General features: G+C 32.2%; 2 protein-coding genes across 3 annotated transcripts in view; one reads left to right on the top strand and one right to left on the bottom strand.

Moving 5' to 3' along the window:
• LOC118186380 (organic cation transporter protein-like) overlaps positions 1-25870 on the top strand; it is a 237290-nt gene that overhangs the window by 19762 nt on the left and 191658 nt on the right. The gene's annotated exons all lie outside the window — the stretch shown is intronic.
• Positions 1-25870, bottom strand: part of LOC118196769 (muscle-specific protein 20-like) — a 64731-nt gene that overhangs the window by 35569 nt on the left and 3292 nt on the right. Inside the window, exon 1 of one of the 2 annotated variants that reach the window (XM_085809367.1) lies at positions 23990-24116. The exons of the other annotated variant lie outside the window; for it this stretch is intronic. Within the exon in view, the coding sequence (XP_085665493.1) occupies positions 23990-24109 (120 nt within the window). The 5' untranslated portion in view covers positions 24110-24116. Of the gene's footprint in view, positions 1-23989; positions 24117-25870 lie in introns of those variants that run through there. 2 annotated transcript variants of the gene reach the window in all.

Below are 25870 nucleotides of genomic sequence, written 5' to 3'. Positions count from 1 at the left end.
TGTGCATTCTGACCAGGTCAGTGCAAAGGTGTTCAGTGACTGCTTGCAAATTATAAAAAAGTGCCTTTCGTGATTAGCCCTTTTATTTTAATTTTCCATTAATGATAGAAGAGAATTTTAAAGAAGAATCAAAACAACAAAACCATATTTTAAACAATAAATTTTAGTTACAAATTGCGACTGTATTTAAAAATTAGTTAAACAGTTACATATAAAAATTAGAATTAATTAAATGTTTATTTTTCTTTTTTTTAATATCTGAACTAATATATTTTTACGGTTTAGATGAACGGAAGTAGAAATGATTTCTTTCATGTCTAATTCGGCGCATAAATTATTTTCAACTACCATTAATGCAAATTTCACGAATATTTCTTATGACCTACTACTACATAACTTAGTCTTAATAAATATTAGCCAGAAAAATGACCTTTAACCGCTTGCAACATAGAACAGGCAAAGTTAATAATATTCTTAATGAAATCTACCAGAAAGAAAAAATAAATAGACGAAATTAACGGCTGAATGTCAAAAGGATTTTGAGTTTATTATTTATCTTTATAAATAATTTTGAAAGAACATAACTTCGGATATTTTTCTCCAAACTGTTATTATTTTTCCATAGATCTTCTTTATCGTTTTCTGACAAAATGCATTGAAAACTAAAGCTACTACTATGCAGTTTTAGTAGTTTACCAGAACCTTCATTTAAGGATGTCCAAGCATTATCTAAAAGTGTATGAAATACATTAATTCTAAATTTGTCTTCAGATGTTTGCAGTAATCGCTCTTGATGTTTCTGTTGACACTAATGTATATATCTTCCTCGGATTTTAACTACAGATTTAAATTGAAATTCCCCATCTATACCTTCAAAGTTTCTGGCAATTTTAAGCATATTGCTATGATTAAAATCTAATTTGCATTCTAATAAAAATGTTTATTTTTCTTCAATGTCTCCTAAAGCAAGTTTAATGTTTATAGTTTTATTTTGAAGCTGTTTGATGACAGGATTTATTTTGCTAAACATTTTGTGTAATAATGAATTAACTAAAGTGCAATTAATGAATATAAAATGACTCAAATTATTTTCAAATAACGTACATTGTACCTGCTTCGAAAATTGGCTTTTAGAAACAACCAAAGCAAAATGATTGTAAACCACTGGCTAGATCTTCCAAACTTCTGTCTACTGTTGTAATAACTTATTCAATATTACATACGCGGCATCGGTGGATCTTGATATGATATCAAATAAAGACACTTTCCTTTAACTAAGGTTATTTATGAATCAAAGACTATGTACAAGTATTATATACGGATTACAGGATATTTAGTTTGTACCACTCTCAAGCACTCTCACCAACCTCTCAGCTCTCTCTAGCGAATACTTTTAATTAGCTACACATACGGGCGGTGCAGCGCCCTCTATCTCTTTTTTCTACAACGGTATTCCCATACAGACCACCAACCAGTGGTAATGTAGATAACTACTCTGACTACTATGATAAATTGATGCGATTGCAGACGCCGAGGAAATTTGTTACGTAAGGCTTTCGTGAGTTTTACAATCTATAGTGTAAATGCGAGACATTTTTCTTTGGAAAGTCCTCCTGAGGTAGGCTCTCGCATGATTTACCTCAGTTAATTAGTCAGTTCATTCTGAAGTTCACTCAGGACAATTGTTAAGTTGTCGGACGATTGCTAAGATGTCGAACGGTACGTATTTTTGTTTTTTGATTTTTTTTGGGGGGAAAGAACGTGAAAGCAGTTGAAAAATGTTTGGATGATATTGCGAAGTAAATGGAGGCTGCAGGAGGATCCTATGTCAAAAGTGAGATGGAGTATAGGCAGATAATTCTCGTACGCTTTTAGTGGATTAAATAATCAATCCACTCAAAATTATTGCTAACGTAGTCAAAATTAATTATTAACTTAGCAGTCAGATGAAGCTACTTATACCATAAAGTAGTGTAATCTGAAACTGCAAATAGTAATAAAATTCAATATGTTAGGAATAACTGGAGTATTTTTAAATCAAAATTATTCCATACAGTGATATGCGTTTTATTTTATGAACTAAATGTTTTGAAGAAAAGAAAATACTGAGCACAAATTTTACTTATAGGACTGAATTTTACAAATGAACAACATTCCCTCGAAAACACACAATTAATGAAATGTTTACTTGCCATTAAAGCTCTAGTTTTCTTAAGACTTTAATGCAAGTCAATGTGTGTATGAAGCACATATTTTTCAAAATTTAATTAATATAAAATTGAGTTTGTTATATTAATTGAATATATAAAAATTAATATAATAATACTAAACACCAAGAAGAGAAGAGGCTTTTGTTTTGGATAAACTGGCTGGATGCAGATGACGATGCAACAAAAGAACATTAGTTTCGACAAAATGCAATTTATATTAAACCTCTTTTAAGATATTGCAACAAAAATCTTGCAGCAGCTTCATAGACTGAAATTGTTGACCTCAAAAAATATACATTTGATTACGCGTTTAATTAAAATTTAAAATAATGCGATACTTATGTTTTCTATCAGGAAAGGGAATCTTATGGACTCGAAGCATGCACTCAAGCATTGTTCTTAAAAGAACAGAACGTGTTCAAAGCCTCTGAAAATTTCGTGAGCAGTTAACTCGATTGCCAATGATTTGGAATTCGCCAACAATTTATTTACTTTCATAAATAGTAGTATTATTATTTATTATATAATAATTTATTATATAAATTATATAATAATTTATTATATAAATAATATAATATAATATATAAATATATATTGCCTATTTATTATATAAATAATATTTTCTGGCATTTTAAGCATAATACTTTTTGAAATTTCTCTCTCTGTATTAACGTTCGCTGTTAAATGACTTGCTCATTAAATGACGCCTACAAATTTTTAAGCAAAAAACAATCTATTTCAATTATTACGGTTAATAATTTAGGATACATTTTTGAATTTGCAAATGTGATTAAAATAGCAGTAATAAAAGGCATTAGTTTAATAAGGCATCATGCCAAAAAATGTACCTGTACCAAACAGTCTAGTTGATGGGCGAAGTTTAGATTTACTAATAAAAAAGTGTAAAGACTGTGTTTTATGCTTATAGTTATATTTTATATACTTAAAATGCTGCATCTACATTTTTACATATGAAAAATAGTACATATTGAGAAAAACAATATAATTACACACAAAAGAAAATAATAATAAACTTTTACAGTATTTTCTACGCGTATTATTTCGGTGATGTATATCATGCTTCTGCTTTTGTTGCTTAAAATAATTTAATTTCCTTTTTTTTAATGTTTGTTTAGTTGACTTGCGATAGCTATCTGCCCAAAGAGCGGGATAACCTCAGGATTTGATCAAACAGGTGAAATTTTGGAAAATTATGTTTTTGTCAAAAAGATTAATTTCATCTTTCTTACTGCTTGATGAAATTATTCCCTTTAGCTTTTCGCTTGATTTGCATTACGTGGCTGATCCCCGGAAGCCTCTACAGAATTGCAACTATAGATGTAGCAGAACGAATTTTTAGTTCTGGTTGGATTGCATAATTAATATTCCGTGCTCTTCTAGAAAGCCTTTGTCAGATTTTCGACGTGACCACTATCTTCTATGGATCTTTTCGTTTGTAGTTGTACGGTTATATTTCTATCGCATATTAAAAAGTCTTATCTACCTCCAGCCAGCCTATAGAGGATAAGAGAGGTAATATTTTCGGTCCAAAAATTCGAGATGAGGTTTCAAATAAGCACGAATTAGAGTCTCCACAACAGTTTTAATTATTTTTAGAATGATATCTTTGTGTCGGTCTGGGTGTATGTGTGTAACAGTTATTTCGTCTACGATAACATCATTTTCCGCATTTAAGCTTTATACATTCATATAAAGATTTGATTAGATTTTGGGTAAAACTGGACAGACGGAAGTGGTACTTTAATGGAAGTCTCTAACAGTCTTTACTGAATAACAGGAAGTGGTACTTTTCTTGAAGCCCATAACAGTTTTTAATGAAAAGCTATAGTAAAATATAATCCCAAACTTCAGGACTTTAATATAAATGAGAACAACGTTATTAGATTTGGGTTAAAATCGACAAACCCGAAGTGATGCTTTACTTGAAACTCGCAGCAGACTTTCGTAGAAAAATATACAATGAGCTAATCCAAAACTTTTCAAATTTAGTATTTATAATAAGTTTGAGATTGAAAACAACATATTACATTTATAAGTATTAAATGTGTTCTTGGAGTTATGCCAAATGCAACGAGAATAAGCTCATTATGAAGACGAGCATTCCTTATGAAGCAATAAAAAGTATTATCCTCAAACCTCAATTTTGTGGTTTCACTTTTACGTCGAATCACTTTCGCTGCTGCTAAATATTATTGCTATGCTTTATTTAAAAAATAATGTAGCAAATATAAATAAGATAGCGAATATAAAAAATGGATGGCAACAATTAACACTCTATTGGGAATTCTAAAGATACGCTGCTTTTGAAAATTTTATGATTGTTAAGTCATTGATTTGTGATTCTGAAACATTGTATGATCAGAGGATATATTCGAAGCAGTATTTTTAAATCAGAGGTTGAGAAGTGATGTTAAATGAACAAGTATATTTATCATTGCGTACTATATGGGAGAATAGAATAATAAAAATAATTATACATCTGCTTATAAATAACTACAGTATTAAAAACGCCAGTTGAAAATTTTCTTTCTTTTTGAAAATTGTTACTTTTCAAAAATGATATAAGTATTCAGTTCCAACTCTTAGAAAATTTAGCTCTTGGAATTTCGAAATTCTGATGTGCTATTCTGATTGAGATGAAATTTGGGATTCTTTGACAAAAGCTCAAGCGACGAAAGCCCACAGATGAACTATCACAGTGACGATTGCCCACTCTATAAATACCACGAACGATAAATAGCAACGAACACTAACGGTGATAAACAAATAACTAAACAAACCACGCGAAAACTAATGAGTGAAGTACCAGTCGGGTTAAGGAAAGGATTGTTTATGGAGTTCTTATTTCTAATTGGTAGGTTTTATTTTGAATCGGTTTTTACGCACTTACATATCTGCGAATTTATCTAAGTCAAATTAGTTTAAAAATAAATTAATAATTTAAGATCTTGCTGTTAATTCGCTATGACAAGAATATTTCTGATTGCACAAATAAATGTATTCATAATCACGAGAAAAAGTTCAGCTTTATTTCTTATTTTGGTGATATAAATTTATTACGCACAAAATTTTCTGAACTGTTAAATAATTTTTAATGTCGTAATGACTATTTTATATATAGATATATTTATATGTAATTTATGCTATTCATAATTTTGAGGACTCAATTTAGTTCAATTCAAAGTGGTGAAGTTAACATTCCCTATGTCCTTCCCTTTTCAGACTTTTTAAAGTTTTAAATATAATAATTAATGGAATTATGACGTATAAAAGTTAACACAAATTGAAACGAAATGCGTAGATTTAAGAATTTATTTCTATTCTGAAAGACATGAAATGAGACTAAATATTGAAGTTAGAATGTATATTGTATAAACTGCAAATAACGGAGAAAGTTATTTTCTCACATGGAGCTTATATACTGGTGTGGGTTTTTATTCAGGTAGGCTATTTGTCATATGGGACTGATGACTTTGACTGGTCACTCAAGTTTGCTACTCTTACAGCAGATCAAGGTATGGGGGGAGCTTAATATTGATAGCGTTAACTCTCCCAAAGTAACTCATTTTTATACTTTACCGCAATTTCAGTTTTGTTCTTGTCAAAACTGGAAGCATTGCTGCTGCCATCTATCGAGATTAGATTAAGTTATCAATATTAACGTATAGATAAAATATCATGAGGGTTTAAAAAATTCTGGCGATAATGTACAGCAGACTTCAGCTTTTTTGGCTTTAATAAATGAAAGTTGAAGTAATATTCAACTATATAATCTTTCTAAATGTTTAAATCAGCGGAAATGTGAAGGTAAGCAGTTGTAATGATCATTGGTCTTCTCCCGATCAGTTCTTTAATCAAGGATCGAGAAAATCAGAGATCAACTGTCAACTCACAACTAGCTCAGTTCGGCGGAAACCTTTAAGCTACTGATGATAATAATGAAAACCAAGCAGAGATGGAAAGAAATTTTGGAAAATAATTCATTAAAAATTAAAAAAATAGTTTGCAATTAAAATATAAAATAATGTTTAACCATGTAGAACCATTTACCTTTGAATTTATTGTTTATGAGAGGTATATTAACGCAAAGAATGAAATAATGGCGGGAAAAAAGGGAGGAAAAATAAACAAAAAAAAAAAAAAAAAAAAAAAAAACTGTCTGAAAGGGTTCAGATTTTAATGGTCGCCCAAAACGATTTGTTAAGGTTTTATACACCCTAAACTTGCAGTCTGCTGGTCTGCTGTTACACTCACTCCTGCTAAACCATTTTTTTTTTTGTTGTTGTTTTAGCTTTATTATTAAGCAATATTTTCTTCGCATTTATGCCATATACAATTAAACAGTAAAATTACAAAAATTTTAAAAGCAGCATATGTTTAGAATTTTCGATGCAACGTAAAGTGTTGACATATATCTTTCTATAGTTTTCAGTCCCCCCCCCTCAGTACATTATATCTAGTTCAGTTTTCTTAGTAAGATGGGTAGTAAAACTTTTTTTTGTCTTTTTTATTAACGTTTTCTGTGTTAGCTTTATTTATTAAATATCATGTTCCACATGTTGTTCCATGTTGCGCCACATTAAATTCAATTCAACAGCAAAATTACAACATATAAACAGCATATCTTTAGAATTTCCGATACGCAGTCTCGCGCATTAGAGATAAAAATCTGTTATACCGTAGAGTATTGCGAATCTTTTGTACCGTAGAGTGTTGCGATCCTCGCTATCAAATCGTTAAGTTTGTTAATCAAAACTTCATTAAAATTTTTCAGATTATGAAATATAAAATTCAAAATTCGGGCTTCCAGGCGCACATGTTGGGGTGGTGGACTACGTTATTCAAAATTTGATGCTTTTAGGTATCGTCATTTTTTTCCCAATGAGAGTGTTGTGCACTACAGTGGACAACACGAAATTCCGTTTCGAGACTAGTAGCCCAGTCGGGCCGTTTTGGGCTAACAAAGGAAACCATATTTCCGAATTGCTGTATTATATTATAAAGCTTTGAGTAAGTTATATTTTATGCATTTGGAATCAAAGTTAAATTGTAGATTTTAGTAACATATGGTTATATATACAAATTCAAATATTTTAGTAAGTTACAAATGTTGTCAAAATTAAAGTGTCAGTACATTAAACATACCACACTATTATTTTAACTTTTACAGTACGCACATAAATTGGTAGAAGATAGAATCAGGATAAAATATTTATTTGGTCTGAAAATACATCTCTTTCATTTAATTGGCATATGTATGTTCTGTTCCTAAAAACATATAAAGAAATACAAAAATGAGTAAAACTCATATCTGCATTTGCATTAGAAAATGCTTAACTATGATTAACATACATATTTAACGAAACTTTGAGTTGAAGAGTTAGATAACATTTCACAAACTTTTAATACGGAAGACTGTCATGTAGGTAGGTGCAAAGATAAAGAGGAATTCTAAATAAAATGTGAAATTTGAATCTTTAAACTTTAAAAACAAGTTTTGAGCATATTACACAGATCAAATTACATATATTTTAGCAACATTAATTATTTTCAGTGATCTGAAAGAATTACATCAAATTTTACAGTTGAAAGAGCTGTTAGCGTTAATTCTTTGAGAAATGTTCTCAGTCTAGCATATTCATTACTGATTTTTATATTGTAAAATGCGAGATGTTGAAACTCTTATTAACTTTTTAATTTAAAAACGTAACGATCTTCAAAAAGATTTAAAAGTAGTTAATTTAATTGAGAGAACTAAAATGAAGACAATTGTTAGAGATTTTAATTCAGGCATTCATGAGCAAACTACGATACAGTCTTTAAAAATTAGAAAACAAAATACCATATAAGGGGAGGAATGCTTTCGTGGAGGACTTTCTAAGGGAAATTGGCTCGTATACATGTTACACATGAGGAAAACCACGAAAACGCTCTTAAGTCATCCCGTTCGTATGGAATCGAACCCAGGTCAGAACTACCAGTGTCCAGTGACTTTTAGGGCTCAGCCGCTGGTGGACTTGATGAGTAAGTTATAGGTAAAGGTAAAGTATCCAAAAATTTCTTATCCATATTTTCGTGAGCAGATGGCTTGCTTAGAATGACGAAAACGGTAAAACATATTAAGCAAACAAATTATTTCTCTTTATACCAGGAATCACAAGAAGATAAATAATTGAATAATTAGATTTTTAATGTACAAAAGTAATCGAGGAATTAGTTTTTCGGAGAACTGAGTTTTCAGATTTTATTATATATTTGAATAATTTAAATTTCATTTGAAAAAAGTTATTCAAAGTCGTGATTATTTCTTTAATGCGTATAAGTGGCTTTTAGAGTACTTTATTCACTTACCCTTGATTACCAAGTTATTATTCACTATCTGTTGAGCAAATCATGTTGCTAAGTTTTCGAATATAGGTATATAGGTAGTAGGTCAGAATTAACACACCATATATATTCACGAGGATTATGTTAAATTTTGTTGCAATGGGGGACTGACAGATGAAGAACGTTACCTTACTGTCTAACAATATCTACTTTCAATATATATTGAACTTCTACTGGAGTATAAGAGTTTTGTAACTTCGTCGCAATCAGATTAACGTATCCCCACAGAAACTTCGCGTTTCTGCGTGTGCGGATGCCACAGTACTTGACCTTCAAAGGGTCAGTTGATAACAAGCTGACACGGAATCGGGAACTTTCCTTCCAGTGTAACGATGACGCTGAGCAAGGTGATGCAGTTTTTTCTTCTGAAGATGATGACGATGATAAAGATGGAAATAAATTACTATATGATGCATTATTCTATTTCCCTTGTAGTGACAGATACTTTTAGTGATACTTCAAACAGCACTGGGAATAGTAGCACACAACTACGTGCTTAAGAAAACTTTCAGAGTAGTTGGACACCAGTTCGGATTCACTATGAATTTGAGCACCATTTCGGGTCATGATTCAAATAGTGACTTAAATGTAAATGATGTTTGGAAAAATGTAGATGCTGACCCTAGTTTAGAAGTTATTGGAAGTTTGAATTTATTACATAATGGCAAAGAGCACACTATAACTCTCTGGCTAAGCTGAGGAATGGCTTTGTGAAGAATGTTTAAATACGAGCCTGTTTCTAACAAAGACTGGTTCGGGTTATCATTACACATGGGGAAAACCAGTCACACCATGTTGTCAGCCCACTTACCAGGATCTGAACCTGGATCAACCTACTAGATCAACCCGAACTGCTAAGTGGTCGTACCTGCTCGGACTCTGGTGGGCTGTTGTTGAAAGCAATCTTTGTGTGGGGATTTCAGACTACTAATACTGAAGCTGTTGATGACATTGGGGAACTAAATTTTAGTGAAGGCAATTTTTTTTTTTTTTTTTTTTTTTTTTTGCTAAACGTAAAGAAATAGAATGACTGCAGATCATGTTTTGCAAATTTTCTATTCGTTTAGGGCAGTCGTGTCGTTAAGCTTCTATAACTTTTATTAAAATAAACCCATTTTTTCCTTTCATTTTTCTCAAACCGACACAAAATTGTGGTAATTATCACCACCTGTAAGTGAAATGAAAAAATATTTATCACAATTTTAATACAATTAAAAAAGAAAACCGAGCTTAAATACACTGCTTAACGTTCTTCTGGCTTTTTAAATTTCCCTCCTGTATCATTAAACTGACAATGTTTTTTTCTTCCAGTAACCGCAGGCATAAAAATAATGCAATCATTCTAACGTAGTAATCTCAATATTATGCTATCAAAAACATATCTTTAAGTAATCACTTGTAATCGAGATGAAGAAAACATACTTAGAGATTATAAAAACGGTTAACCATTTTCATCAAAAATTCCAACATAACAATGTTAGACTGAATCACTGTTTGAAACTAAATTTCCCATTTTCCAATTTTATGTCCATTTTCATTACGTAAAATTCTCCAGTTGATTCCTAATTTAGTCAGAAAAGTTTTGTGTTTCATAGTACTTACACATTTTGAAAGATATTAACTGTTCTTTGGAACATATTATGATTCATCATTAAGTGTCCGTTTATCATTGGATCTTATTGGTTTCTTATTGGATCTTCAATTTTGAAATGTTCTGAAGGTCCTAGTTTCCGAATTTTTACTCGTCGCAAACAAAATGTTATCGTCAAGTAAACAAATCGCTATTATGCACTTACATGTTTTGTTTCTTATAACAAATAAAGCAAAAACAATCATTTATGATATTAATACGTTACTCATTAATATGAGTTAGTAATATAAAAAAATGTTACTCTAAGAACACATACTTGTCACGCTAAGTATATCTTGTTAAAAAGTCGAATTGGTTGACTCAACCATACCAAAACAGATGAAAGCTATCTCTCTCGATCATTGCAAAGCACGCGAGGTGTGTTCTGTCTGAGGAAGGAATGCTTATGTGCAGAAATTTCTACCTCGCTTTAACGTTACAACTCTATTCAGATAGTCTCTTCGGTTGCTTGAAATAGAATACGGGGCCATCTAACAATGGATTTATATTTATAAGGTTGTGGAAAAGTACTCTAAATCTACTTACCTAAAGGGAGGCTGTTTCGTGGAGTATTGGCTAAGGCAAATGGGTTCGTATTCACGTTAGATATAGGGAAAAGAGCGAAATTCTGCATCTAGCTCGCATCTAACAATGTTTCTCGGATTAAGACACTCGGCCATTGGAACACCTTGTAGAACAATTAGGATTTTTCTGAAGCCGGAAAAGAGCATGAAGAATCAGTGATGCTCTTGCTGAGATTCGATTTCCGATTACTAGGCAAACGTGCTTCCAATTACACCATCAAGGTACACGGTAAGGAGGGAGAAAATACTTTACTTTGCTGCTGATGAAAGTCATTTGATAAGTATTACGTTTCGCCTTTTTATATTAAGTTTCTCTCAGTGGGTGCCAAATAATTTGAATCTTTTTTAAATAGTTGAAATAATAGGAATTTTTCTTCCTTTCTTTCTTTTCTTACGAAAGTGCAATTACTTTGACTTGCACATCATTAGCATGCATAAAATTGTATTACCAACTATTTCTTCCATTTCTCACACATAATCAGATTTCGTATCTTGAGTTTAACTATTGTTAGCTTTAAGTTATAATTTTCTGTCATTCAAGCCCCGTTAAGTGCATTTTACTATCTTTAATAAATTTTATTGTTATTAATAAAGGCCTTTTTTGAAAAACATCTTGTTGTCAAAGCTTCTCATACGGACCTTTTATTTGCAATTTTGAAACATTCCGTATGTTAATCTTTGAAATTCTTGCCGATTCAATACAGATCAAGTTACTGACATACAAATAAACTCAAAAATTCCTAAATAACTTACTGTAATATGTTAATAACTGTCTGATATTTTAAATGTGAAACTTCTTTTAAATTTGCAAAGAGGACTATCATTTCAAAACATTCCAAATAAACCACAGCCTTTTTATAACAACTAGGTTATTTAATCGAAAGCAAATAACATTATCTTCTTTGAACATTTCCTTATTTCGTTAAATAGTCCACAAAACCTTTAACATCCATGTATGTTTATGTTACATGAAAGCATTTTTATATGCGATTAAATAATCAAGTTTCTTACCTGGCTTTACAACTATAAAATAGAACTGTTTGTTTCTTGTCTCCAACAATTACGGTGAATAATCTGTGTCCGTGTTTTATCCCTATGACTTTTGCTTTTGTTGATGCATTTTTTGTGATAATGAAAGTGCTTTTTGTTTCGATTTTGGAAAGGATTTATGTTAGCATTTATTTAAAGAATTCTTTCGTCTTCCGATTTTATATATAGCTTCAAGCTTTTCTTGAAATAGTAAATCTCACTTTTAAGGTTAAATCATGTAGGAAGTATTTTTGGCGCAGAAAGTTATGCACTGAATTTCATCGGATTATGATTATATCGTTACCTAAATAGTATCCTTTTCCCTTTTCAGTCCTCCTTTCTTTCCTTATCCATGTTTCAATGAAACAAAAGGCTTGAAAGCAAAAAGTTTTCTCTTGGCTCCAATCCCACTTAGCGTTGTAGGTAGCAGGTTCATTTCTTTGATAGTTTGAAAGAGTGTTAAACAAAAAGTCACAACTTTAAAATTTTTTTTATTTTTATTGTAGATAAGGCTTTTCGCTCAGTTTGTTTGTAGACAATTCCTTTGTTTATTTGGCACATTCGAGGTCGCCCATTCATGTCACTTGTCAACGAACAATTGCTTGATGAGCACAACAGTAGAAACTAGCAGTTAGTTCACTTTTTCACTAAAGCATTTAGGAAAAGTATTTTTTGTTTTTCTAGTCAATAAAATTCCCGAAACTCAGCTGCATTTTCCAAGATTTAGAGAAAAACTTGAAAAGAAATACAAACGTTCTTATAAAGGTAATAATAGTAATAATAATGATAATAATAAAAACGACTCGGTAATTTTCTATAACTGAAACATAAAGAAGTTTCAATTAAACGTATGCAGGGATCTCTTATTGTGTATGCATATACATATACAGCTTGCTTCAAAATGAATTCGACAAACTTTAAAGGTAGGCCAGGAATACAGAAACAAAACATTTGTATATAGGAATTGCCACCAGCATAAGCCAAAGAGCGTTGTTTGTTAGAAATTCCGTTGAGCGCACCGGTCATTCATCATCGAGTCGTTGATATTGGCGGAATGGTAAAGTTTTCTTTTCCACGGTCAGTCCATTGACTTTAATTTCCATTGACTTTTTTTTCTGCGGAGCTATCGCTAAAGGCACTTGCAGGAGCTTTCCCTTAGGTTCCGACCCTAACCTCGTCGCAAACGTCGTTAAAAGATGAACTCATTTGCCGACACAAGTACTGACATTGAGATTCCTGTACTCCTAATATGCTTACGCGGATTCCTGTACTCCTAATATGCTTACGCGGATTCCTGTACTCCTAGTATGCTTACGTGGCGTTTGCGGTTACTTGTTTCTATGCAAAAAAGATTTGTTTTACCATTCCTGATCAATTTTAGCTCTGTCTAAGATCTTTTTAAACCGCTTTGCGCATACGTGATAAAACATTTAAAATGATAATGCAAACTGTTATATCTATAAGTATGTAAATATATGTGAGTGGGTCCTGTGTAGGTAGGTAGGTATGGCGCGCTCCACCCTCCTGACAAGCCCAAGTTCGCCTTATGGCTTTTTTAGACCGGCCACGAAGGAAAAACGTATAGAACAACACAACATGAACAGACGATGTCTTCAGCAGCAGCCATATTGGGTGATCTTTGTTATTGGTTTACCAAACAAGTTGCAACCAGGTTTTTATTAATTCTTTCGCTATGTTTTTTGCTTCATATCTGGTATAAACCAGGTCTTTAAAGTCCATCTTGCTATTCCTAAGGTCTTTTCTTAATTTACATTTTTAAACATAGTGCCTGCTATTTCTCAGCTTTCCGCGTAGCAAACAGTTTGCGTTTTTTTGAATTTTAGATCTGTTTAGGTAAGCGGGAATCTACCATGACCTGAAAGGATCTGACAAAGGTCTTTATCGGTTACGGTTTTCATTTTTTTTTTTTTTTCGAGATTTCAATGTTTTCTAAGTAGTCCTTTCTACGGTCTGAAGCTCTCCATTCTTTATATATATTAAGATCCATTTTCTTTATTGCTTTCCATTTAGATCTCCGGTAATCTATTCTTTCTTTATTTACCTCAGTAGCAGCCTCTTTTGCAAGGGCGTCCCCTCGCTCATTTCTCTCATATCCAGCTTGCGCCTTCACCCAAGAAAATTTTATTCGTTATGTCGATTCTGTGTATATGTGTGCGTAGTATTTACATTATTATTAAAGAAATAAGTGATTTCATGTGTGAAAAAGAGCAGTTATTAAATGTAAATTTTCTTGATTTCAAAAAATTCGTATCAGGATATGCAAACATTTCGGGGGGGGATTAAGACGCGTTGATATGAGAAAAAAAGTTTTAATTATAAACATAGCTTCTTAAATAGAGAAGAGAGAATTGGCAAGAAAGAATTCAGTAAACATTGATTTAACTTACTACACATTAGGGTGGACCGAAAAATATTTTTTTTTTCATTTTTCTGTCGCTTTACTTGGAAAAGTTGTCTATCGCCTAGCTATGCAAAATGAAAAAAAAAAATCGTATAAAAATATATTTTCCTTTCGCGCATCACACTTAAATTTGAAATGCAGCGAAATTTTGCTGCTTTCCGTCAATTTTTAATAACACTAACTCACTAATATCGAAATGTATTTGTTCCTAATGTGAATTTTGGTGCATAAGAAACACGATAAAGTTTAAAAATTATAATTTGAAGTTATTTAGTTCTTGCTCAAAAAGCACAAATTTTGTAAAAATAGCAATATTTGTAATAACTAATAATTTACTTTTTGATCTTTAGTAAACAAATGGTGAATATATTTATCATTTAAAATTTTTTATTGAAAAAAATGCATCTTAAAGTTAGTTATTTGGGAACATTTTGACATAGTTTTCTACAGGAGGGCTGTTCTGATGAAGCTGTCTCTTGCGTCAGAGCCACACCTTTTTAGATGTTTCGGTCACAAATTTGACACACAGTTCTACAACCGGTGTGATAAAGGAAGTGTTGGAAATCTGGTTGCAGCGATGTAGCGATCTTTAATAGAATTTTGATATCCTCATCCATTATGTTCCTTAATAGTGTAGGTGGAGAGATATTGCAACTACCCATCAAATCACGCTGAAGCAGTCAGTTGCTTCAAAGTTGAGTTTTGACTTGGTGAAGTTCCGTACAGTTTTTGCCTTGGAAGAAGATCGAGCTTTCAAGAATCGGCTCAGCGATAGTTCTCTGGTATGTCATTTTTTATCCGCAATCATTGTAAGGATAAAATTCTCTGGATTAGCAAAGAAAGTATTCCGCTTAATTACTGGGTGTATGACTTAAAGTAAATTTTCATTAAATATCATGATGCTCTAATGATTTCAGAAACTATTTTTAGACCGTATGTGAAATTTTTACTAGTTTTGATTTTGACTTATAGAAGCATGTAACATTTCAGAATAAAATGTATCAACTGCCTAATTTTATCAGTACGGTTTTCTAAGCTCACATAAAATATGAGAACTCGATTTGCTGTCTTCTTGAAAGAGTTTGTCAAGCGGGCCGTGGTCATGAGCTGCTAAATCTTCTAAAATTGTACCTGACTGTGGCATCAGAAACATCAAGTAAGTATAATTTATCCTTGCTCAACATCTTTTTGTCAACATGAGTTATGGAAAATTCAACACGTTCAAAGCGAACCAGCGAAAGCTTTTCACAATAACGTGTTTTTTCCCGATCGGTCCATTGAAGGATTTGAGTCCTGTGGTAACGTGGTAACACCATGCAAGTCATGAAATAGGTGACAGAACTATAGTTCGTCGAAGTGGAGGAGACGTACAGTCTACTGTAGTGGTCTTCCAACATGAAGTTCGATCTGGCACATAACACCATTTTGCAAACCAGTTTTAATTACAGCTCAATTGCTCTCTATCAAATTAAGTTCTTCGTGGAAAATATCACGTGTATTCAATTAGAAAATTATGATAGAAGCTATTTACCAAATCCGGTAGAGGGAGAAAAATAGGTTATATATTTTGATCCTGATTATTTTATGATGAAATGATAGTCCTCTTCTTCATTTCTTCGCGAAAATATGAATAAAAGTTTAAAATTTCCATCGTGTTATCTTTTCTTAGACAAAGTACAGACCACGTACTGCTTCCTTAATAAATTGATTCTGTCAATCATTTCTGCGATTACTAGTTTCTTCTTATTTTGTTTTTGTCAATGACGTCACATACATAGTTGCAACATATTTACAATATACACATTATAGCACAATATTACAGTATACACATTAGAATTGCACAATATAGTTAAATAATAGTTGATAATTATAGTCGCCGTTTAAAAAGTGCGTAGCAAAAATTATGAAGTATCGCTATTTTTACTAAATAATATATTTTTTGAGCTTTTGCGCAAACAATAAATAATTTGAAATTACAGATGTAAACTTTTTTCCTGTTCCTCATGTTCCAAAATTCACATTAGGACCTTCAGCGTTTCGATAGTAGTAAGTTCAGTAGCTAAAAAAATTTGCGAAAAACATCAACATTTCACCATTTTCCCAAATTCTGAGTGCAATGCGTGAACGGAAGATGTAAATTTATTTGAATTTTTTTTTTCCATTTTGCTTAGCTAGGCGATAGACAGCTTTACCGGGGTATAGCGATAGAAAAGTATAAAAAAAATGTTTTTTCGGCCCACCCTACAGCACATACGGCGCATATTAACGTGTTTTAGGTCCGGGAATTTTCAACCAACCCCAACCAAGCTGTCAAACTGGGAGCAATGATTACTAACCGTATTTTCAACTTAGCATTCTTCAAAATGTCTTCTTACGGAAAGGCCATTACACTGAATTATTTGTTTGATTTTACGTAGCCGATCTCAGAAGTTATGGATTCAAAGACTAAACAGAGAGAACCAATCAGGTATTTCTTTAAAGAAAGTAGGAAATTTGTGCGAAGTCTAAGATATAAAATATTAACCCATGTAATGATTTTGGTTTTGTATGATCGGTTACGTGATGGGTGACAGGTGATGGTTTCGTGACACGCTGGATGACGAAACTAAGCTTTGCCAGTTTCAAAGTCTCGAATGGATGGTAACACAAAATGTTTGACATCTGCTATTGAATGAAAAATTGTCACTTTTCCTAACGATAGCAGATAAGATTAATGTTAAGAAAGGTACTGCCTCTTGGAGAATTACTGTAGAAGATTTAGAGAAGACTATTTCTAATTTGTATCTCTGAATAAGTGCATTCTTCATCTAACGTACTTGTATATCTAAACTCTTTTCATACCTACTTTCTTATCGACTTACCCACAAGAACAGGCTAATAATATTAGCAAAAATTAACTTCTCATATCTGAAAAAAAAAGTATTTACTTTATCCTCTGAGTGACACGGAATTTTGAATCCGCTTATAAAGATCGGTATTTAAGCAGTATTTGTTAGTTAAATTTGTATAATTACTTGCATTAATCTCTGTTTTCATAAACCTCTTTAAATTTTAAATTTTAAATTATAAACTGATATACACCAAGTGACCAAAAATATCAGGACCGGATAAAGCCGGTCATGTCACTCAAGGAGTGGCGTTTCATGCAATTCATTTTTGTTAAAAACGGATAAATAATTGCTAAAAATGTAAGATGAAATAGGTTATAAGGTATTTTCTCCCTTCTTTCTGTATGACTTCGTGGTGTACCGATTAGCACACTCGGCGCGTATTTGAGAGGTCCAGGTTCGAGTCCCGTCAAGGGCATTGCACATTTTTCATGTCTTCTGCTTCCCCCCCCCAAAAAAAATCCGAGTGACTCTACAGTGGCGCCCGAACTAAAAGGTGGTAGATGATGATTCCTCCCCACCAAGATTTGACGAATGGGTCCCCTAATCCCTAGTCGCCCATTAAAAGAGGCAGTATATAAGGTATTTCCTCCCTCCTTTCTGTATGCCTTCGCGGTGTAACGGTTAGCACACTCGACGCGTATTCGAGAGGTCCAGGTTCGAGTCCCGGCGAGGGATTGCACATTTTTCACATCTTTCAGCTTCAAAAAATCCTATTATCTGTGCAAGGTTTAGCAATAAAATCGCGCAAATTTTATTTATGCTTTGTCTATTCCTTTTCTGCAGCCCAACCGGGATAGTGGTTAGCTACGCAGTTTGCCGTACCGAAAAGCCCGGTTTCGAATCCCGGAAAAATCATGGATGTTTGTAGATGTATAGTGTCTGTGCAGCATGGGGGCCCTCTAAATATGCGTCGAACCAAAAGTCCTTTCGAGAGGTTGGTGGTAGAGGAAGAGTGATGGGAGTCCCTCGGACCTTTCTCCCCGGGGTGCTCTCCATCAAAATTGGGGGCGTAACTGAGCAAAGTCGTATTGTCACCTGCGCTCAAGGCTCTTGCCAAAAGACAGACGCAGTCTTGCACCCTTGTCACGATAGATTTCGTTGGCTTGTTCTGATGTTACTATCAGACAAATGAGATACGTGGCAAACAATATTCCTTTTCTGAATTCATAGTTTTGAAAGATATCTCTGCATTTATTATTTCAAAGTCATAGAAATGTGTTCGGTTTTGTTAAATATTTTTAAAGGGCGACTGGCGTTTTAGTGGACCCAATCTCCAAATCCTGGGTGTGGAGAATCAACACCCTTTTAGTTCGGGCGCCATTGTAGAGACATTAGGATTTTTTTGGAGCAAGAGAGATGAAAAATAAGCAACACCTTCGCCGGGAATCTAGCCGCGGACCTCTGGAACATGCGCTCAGCGTGCAGACCACCACATCACGAAGGCATGCGAAGAAGGCGAAAGAAATACCTATTACTATAAGTAATTAATTTTAGTAAGTCTTTCCAGAGAAGTTGAGTTTCACTGAAAGAAAATCGTTATTATCGTTATTTTTATTATTAATCGTTAATTTATCATCATTATTATTAATCGTTAATTTATCATTATTATTATTAATCGTTAATTTATCATTATTATTATTATTAATCGTTAATTTATCGTTATCGTAAATCGTTATTATTTCATTGAAGTCAAATCGTTATCCATCGCTATTATATTCACAACTTTCAAGTTCGGACAGGCATATTTCCAACGAAATTTACTCGTACGCCACAATTAATCCTCTACTTAGTCATGCACATACATTATGTAAAACTCCTCAACAGTTTTATAGGAACAGAAATGTACATGATTGATAAATGTATAATTCTTAAAACTAGAGAATTCTTGGGAGAGTTAAATGTCCCTTTTAAAAATAGGTTATTTTATTTTTGTAGTTTTAAGTCTTAAATTCATTTCAGAGAGCACACATGTTGAAAAGTTGACGACTGGCAGACAGTTTCCGAGAATATTTAAGGGGACCAGGTTGGGTAATGAGTCACGAATGGTGGTGGTGCGAAGGGGCAGACATTGCTGAGTTTGTTAAGAAGTTTCTGAAGGAAGTGATCACTCGTCGCTTTCTATTTCCTATTCCATATTTAGCTAACGTAAATAAAAAAAAAAAAAAAAAAAAAAGCATAATCCTTTTCCGCTGCCTTCATCTTTTCTTAGGCCCGTTTCTATAAATCCACTTTCAGCTTTCTTCTCCTTTTTTACTGCATTATTTCAATACTGTGGTTCTGTACTTAAAAAGAATGTATATTCACATTTCTCCCCTCTCATTCATCTCTACATACTCTTCACGACCATTCCTCTATTTGAAATTAGAAAATACAGGTTTTCTTGTGCTTCGTTAAGAAGAATATAAAAGTAGCTTTTACAGATGCAGTTTTCTGATTTTGCATTTTGTCCTTTACCCCCCTTTTTTGGGGGAAGGAGGCACCCAAACTGAAATGCATGTGAGTTTCTATTTGAACTACATACAAGCAGTTTTCATATAATTTTTCTTTGGTAAAATGTTAACAAGTAGGATGTATTAATGTTTAAATTGCAATTGTTGTTAAGGTTATAAAATAAAATATAAGAAAATGTTATTTTGAACAATACATTTGCAACTTTTTTTTAAAAAACGTGAGAATTAGTTTCTAACTTTCTGGATCCAATACATTTAATAACTGGTTTTTTAAAATTTTTATTCATATTAGACATTTGTCTTATTTTGCAAGCTCAGTGTTCTGAAAGGCTGCGGGATTTATGTCTAATAAAGCTTTGATTGCATAAGAATAGTTTAAAAAATTGCCAGTTTCATTCTGATTACACTGAAGAGGTGTCTTTGATGTATGACAAAGTGGCTCGATATATGATTTTAAAGAGAGAAATCTTATTTCATATATGTACTGAATTTGAAAGCTGAGTTGATTAAAATCGGTCTCTGTAAGGAATCTATAACCCTTCAGCATGGTGCCAAAATTATCTTTATGTAAATAAAAATTGTAAAATTTATTGAAATAACCGATAAATCTGATTTATTTTTTCATCGAAGGAATAAACTGCTAAGCTAATTATCATCCCCCTGTTCAATTTTCTTAGTTTATTTCTGAAATGCAAATAATTGGCATGACACCAGACAAAGGTGTAGGAAGCTTCAAAGTATGTTTCCAAGATAACTTCTGCTATAAGGATTTCATTTCAGTGTTTATCATGTTAAATGTTTTTTTATGAACCCGAAAGATCGCTTGGAAGAATTGCCATTTGGGCAGCTATCAGCCCTTTGGAAGCAAGGCAAAGAATTATGTAAGTGGCAAGGCAGCTGAAATTGCATATGAGAAGCCAGAATAATATCATTGAACTAAAACAACAGCTTCTTCAAATCAGTTTCTCTCTGTTATTTAATCAGGAGCTTGTGTCTTAAGAAACTGAGTTTAGATCTTGTAGCTGATGCTAGAATTTTGTACTGCGGCAAACTTTAGAAAATGCTTCCTGAAACATACAAGTATGACAAAAAACCGGTGGTTTACATTCCACTGACCCTCCCTCCGTCTGTCTCTCTCTGTCTAAAAATTTCTGGGGACTTACCTGAATTGGCACAGAAAAACGTTACAGCCGAATTGCAACAATGGCTTTATGTTCTCTTAACTGACGAAGTGTGACGCAGTTAACATATGATTCTAACCGCCTATATTCAAACCAATAGTAGGAAATATGAGTGTCACCTCGGTGCAGATACGTTGATACAGGTTGGCTATAAAAGTAAATGAACATTCTTTTCTGCATGTGTTTAACAGAGACTTGTGTTTACCCAGAAATGACGAAATGAATACAGCCTATTTAACTCTCTTTTAAGGGTGCATGTAAATGTGACTTCTTTTTTTCGTGGATCTATAATCTCGCGTCCCCTTTAAGCAAATATGATTCATCAGTTCCTTGAAAAAGAAGACAACGAGCTATTAAACTAATCAGTCATATCTCCTGAATTAAATCCCACAGAGAACTTACGGTCACTTCTGGAAGAGCTGCTGAAATTCTTTTTTTTTAGTGACTTGCCGACCACACCAGGAGTAGAGTTTAACTCAATCAGAACCTAATTAATTTTAGTAAAAGCATAAGCTCGTATCATGGCATATGTATAAGAGTTAGAGGAGATCACAATCCCTATTAATGTGTAGAGACATTAGGTTATTTTGTAAGCAGGAGACTTTGAAAAATTAGCAACGCCCTCGCCGGGAATCGAACCGAGGATCTTTGGAATACGCAGACCACCACACTAGGAAGGCATGCCAAGAAGGCGAAAGAAATACCTTATAAATGTTAAAATTCTGCATTTGTTTCCAAAGATAACAGTTTTTTTTGGATATTTCATTACCATATATTGTTCATAGTTATTTTTTTATTCGTTGTTCCTTAATATATTCGTGTGCTATATGTATTTGTATCTCATGTTTTAGTTTATATTTATGCGTCATGAGGCTATGCACCCCTCAGTTAAATTCTCGCAATTTTTTTCAACAGTTTAGTGCAAGCAAAAATAATTTTGCACCAAACTAGAATGCATGTTCATTGTTTTCTATAATTCTCCTAGGACAAACATATAAAGAAATTTCATCAAAACAGAAAATATTATAAAAATTATGAAGGCTTATCCAATGATCGAAGCCAAATTTTAAAGCATTTTCTTCAAAGATATATTTTTAGAGCTAGTGACCACGACATCTCGAAACTTAGCAGACTCATTCGATTTTGAATTACATTCTGTACTAAAAGTAGAAGAAAAAAGATCAATTCTTTATTTAGTTTATAATCGATAAATGGTAGAAATATTGCCTAAATGTCAAAAGGTTTTGATGTCATAATTTTTTTAAAAGACTTTATTTTTAAGATTTTCTTTCGTATAATAGCAGCAACGGATCTTATTACAAAAATACTTTGCTTTCTGTTTACAAAACTTGGACAATTCCTGTTATCATGACCAGTTTTACATTTACGTGTTCTTAAATATGAAACCTAGTAAGTTTAGCATACTCTGTATTTTTCGAATTCAAATAGCCGAAAGTAAACTTCAAAAGAATGCTAAATTAGTGGTATAAAATTTCAAGGCTGTATACTTATGAGAGAAAAATCCTAAATATGTTCTTTTTATGCTTTTTGAATGGGAATATCCTCTTCAGAAAGTATTTAATATTAATTATTGTAAATAATAATGCACTTATATATTTTACAGAAATTTCAAATTGTTAAAATATTATATTGTAATGCAGTTTTTTATTACGAACGGAAGAAATAAAAAACATAAAATGTACTGGCTTTAAATATAGAAAATTTAGTCATTTTATATGTTAAAGAAGACGCAAGTTTCTAATACATGAGCTCAAAAAAAGTCTGGAATGCTTTTAATGCATGTAAATTGCGCAGATTTTAAACTTTCAGTGACATAAGAAGTTTCAACCTGACAACATTATTTAACAATAAAGCACTTTAACCGTTTGTGTAAACAATTGAGCATATTATAATTTATCTCGAAAGATATTTTGAAGAAAGCAAACGATTTTCTTCATAAATTATTTATATTGAATAATAATGCGAAAGTATGTACTTCTATTTTCGATGATACTTGAATAAATATAAGATTAATTACTGAATAATCTTTTATGTTGTTGTTAGGTGTTACTTGGTTGTTTACTTTATCTACATAAGCAGAAAACAAGCTTCCTTTCTTTTCATTTTTCAAAAAATAAACTAACTTTAAGTTATTCAAGAACTCCGATTCTAGTGGATTTAAACAGCTGTTCAGTTGTTCTATTTTATAAGCATAATCCCCACTAACAGTCGTACTCGTACGTCACACTAAGTTCAAAAAACAACACAGCTTTCTCATTAAGAATGATTCGGAAGCATTCGTTCAAATATCACCCATCATCTGATGCTCTGTTCAAACATCACCCGTTTTACCATCAAGTGGCTTCGCCACTTCATATCCTCCACGTGTGTTATTCATACTTTATTTTTTGTTTTTTGAAATACTTAACTGCAATGGTGGCCTACTCACTCTGTTTTTCAAAATGGTAGAGAAAGAATAAAGCCTAACTTTCAAGAGAGATAACATCAAACTCTTGTTAATTAAAGATTTTCATATCATTTGGATTTAAAGCAAATTCATGTATCACATTCTGATATATCAAAACCAAAAAGAACTGGTATAAAGCAGCGCAACAACTATTGCACAAAATTCATCTAATTGAAAAATCTTTAAAAATTAAATAATTTTGTGAAACATTTAAATAAAAAATTAAAACCGAGGGCAATTTCAAAAATCATCATATAAACCTAAGCTGAACAAAAACGAAATTCAATCAAATAATCACTTAAAAAGGTCAAGAAATGTAAATAAGCAAACATTTCTGAAATTAAAAAAAAACTTAATTTAAAAAAATAAATGGACTTTACATATCTCGGGAGACCTTTGAGAGGTTGATGTCTGGAAAAATGTAAAAGAAAACTAGCCTGTTTGGGAACTAATGAACATATAAATCAGAAATTTTCAGAAATATTTAAAATTATGTATATATATTAATTAGTTTAAGCCTTGGTAATTTATATAGAAATAATTAAAAATAATAAAATGCAAAAATTAGTTAAAGGGGTCTTTAAAAACTAAAATCCAGTGCTTATGTAGCAAAGAATTTTGTTTAGCCTTATACTTTATTTCTCACTCCCATTTTATTTTCCCAACCCCCCAAAAAATTCTCCTGATTTTGTTCATTTAATTTATTTCATTAATTACCTTATAAGGTATTTCTCCCGCCTTCCTAGCGTGCCTTACTGGTGTAGTGGTCAGCAAACTAAGCCGGTATTCCAGGGGTCCGTGGTTCGATTCCCGGCGAAGGCGTTTGCTATTTTTCATCGTTCCTGTTTCTAAAAAAGACATAATGTCTCTACAACCTTATATATATATATATATTATTAAATTACAGTTACTCCATAGAGCATATATTGAGAATAATAACGAAAATTCGGAAATTATCTGAATTCACTTATCGCTCTGAAAAACAGGATTGCAGGTTTTTCCATTTGCAGTGGACGATTCTTATAATTATTATCTGAAATGACCACAATGCTTCCAAGACTGATAAACACTTCAGACAGGTACTGCACGCGTTTTTTACAAGGGAAAAAGAATTTTTGTTTTTTAAAGTAAGAAGAATTTTTTGTTTTTAAAGGAAAAGGAAACTTATTCGGAAACTTCTTCTGCTAAAACATCGTTAATTTGAATAGCATAACAGCGTTACGAATTTTCGATTTAAATTATCAGAATTGTTTCTGGTTTAACGCATCAAAAGCAACCTTTCTTTGTCCAGAATATAAAAATGCCTGTTTTATCTGTATTAAATATTTGAAAGATTACATGACACTAAGAGCTAGCTACCTTAAAAAAATTATATGCATCCACTAGTGCTCATACTGTAAACAAATTTAAGTCATTGAAACTAAGCAGCAATACGTTTAACATAGATATAAATAATATTTGTATTCGTTACAAAATTTACAAAATATTATTTTTTTCCGCTAACAAAGAATGGAAAAGAATAAAATCCTGAAAGTATTTAAATTTTTTATCCAGACTAACAGGCTGCCGTCCATCGAAATCAAGTCCTGGTCACTTACACTAATCTTACTGGGAAGCTCAATATCTTAGATTATTCTTCCATTCAGTGTACAGTAGCCTTATGAATAAAGTTGTAAAAAATCTATTACGGGGATTTTCACTCCTTTATATTGCAATTATTTCTTTCCTTGAATTTCGTTGGTTATCTTTCGAAGTAAATGATGGAAGACCTTTACATTTTCTTTACTCTACTTATAGCATTCTAGAAAAATGCGATTCCGTCATAGAAACGAAATTAAATATGAATATGTAACGTTGTAATTGAACTAATATTTGAATTTAAGTCCCACAACCCTATTAGACAAATAGCGAGTGATTGATACGTTTGAAAATAGTATGACAGAGACCTTCGAAGGTTAAAACAACTTTCTTATTACATTGAGCTTTCAACAGAAAAGGCACGACTTGCACTACAAATAAACCACTAGTTGTAGCGATATAATTTAATCAATAACAGATACTTAAATTTAAATGTTGGTAAAAAGTAGTTCAAGTCTGCACACTCGAATAAAGAAGCTATAAGCTGGCTCAGCTAACTTCCAGGCTCATAAACTTAAAGCAACTGGCTGCAAGAGAATGCAAAAGCCGAGATAATTGCATTTAGACAGAGCTGACAAAATTTAAAATCGCGGCGCGAGTTCCAGAAATTCTCTCTCTTTAAGATCCCAATAGCTTAAATACTCTTAAAAATAATTTACTTTCTGGTGAGGATTACAAAAAGAAGTTAAAGTAAAGATCAAAATCATAACAACTGGTTATAACATAAGAGCCTTACAAGCATTTACTTTGATCAAAAACGTAAATAGGAAAATGAATGAAACAGAAGTTTACACAGAGCATGTAATTCAAATTTATTCCTGACATATATGTCGGAATAAATTGAAAACAAAGTGTGTTATTCGTGATTCAGTTGGGAAAAAAAGCCAAGAAATTGAATTGGTTGTGATATTCTAAGGAGAAAGTTTGTTATTTATTCTAAAAAGATCTAGCCCTTAATTC

Source organism: Stegodyphus dumicola, chromosome X2 (genome assembly GCF_044657685.1).
Source record: "Stegodyphus dumicola isolate Sdum_Otavi_A_Nest chromosome X2, ASM4465768v1".
Classification (NCBI taxonomy): domain Eukaryota; kingdom Metazoa; phylum Arthropoda; class Arachnida; order Araneae; family Eresidae; genus Stegodyphus; species Stegodyphus dumicola.
Note: the sequence above shows the minus strand (reverse complement) of the source record. Positions and strands in the feature narration are given on the sequence as shown.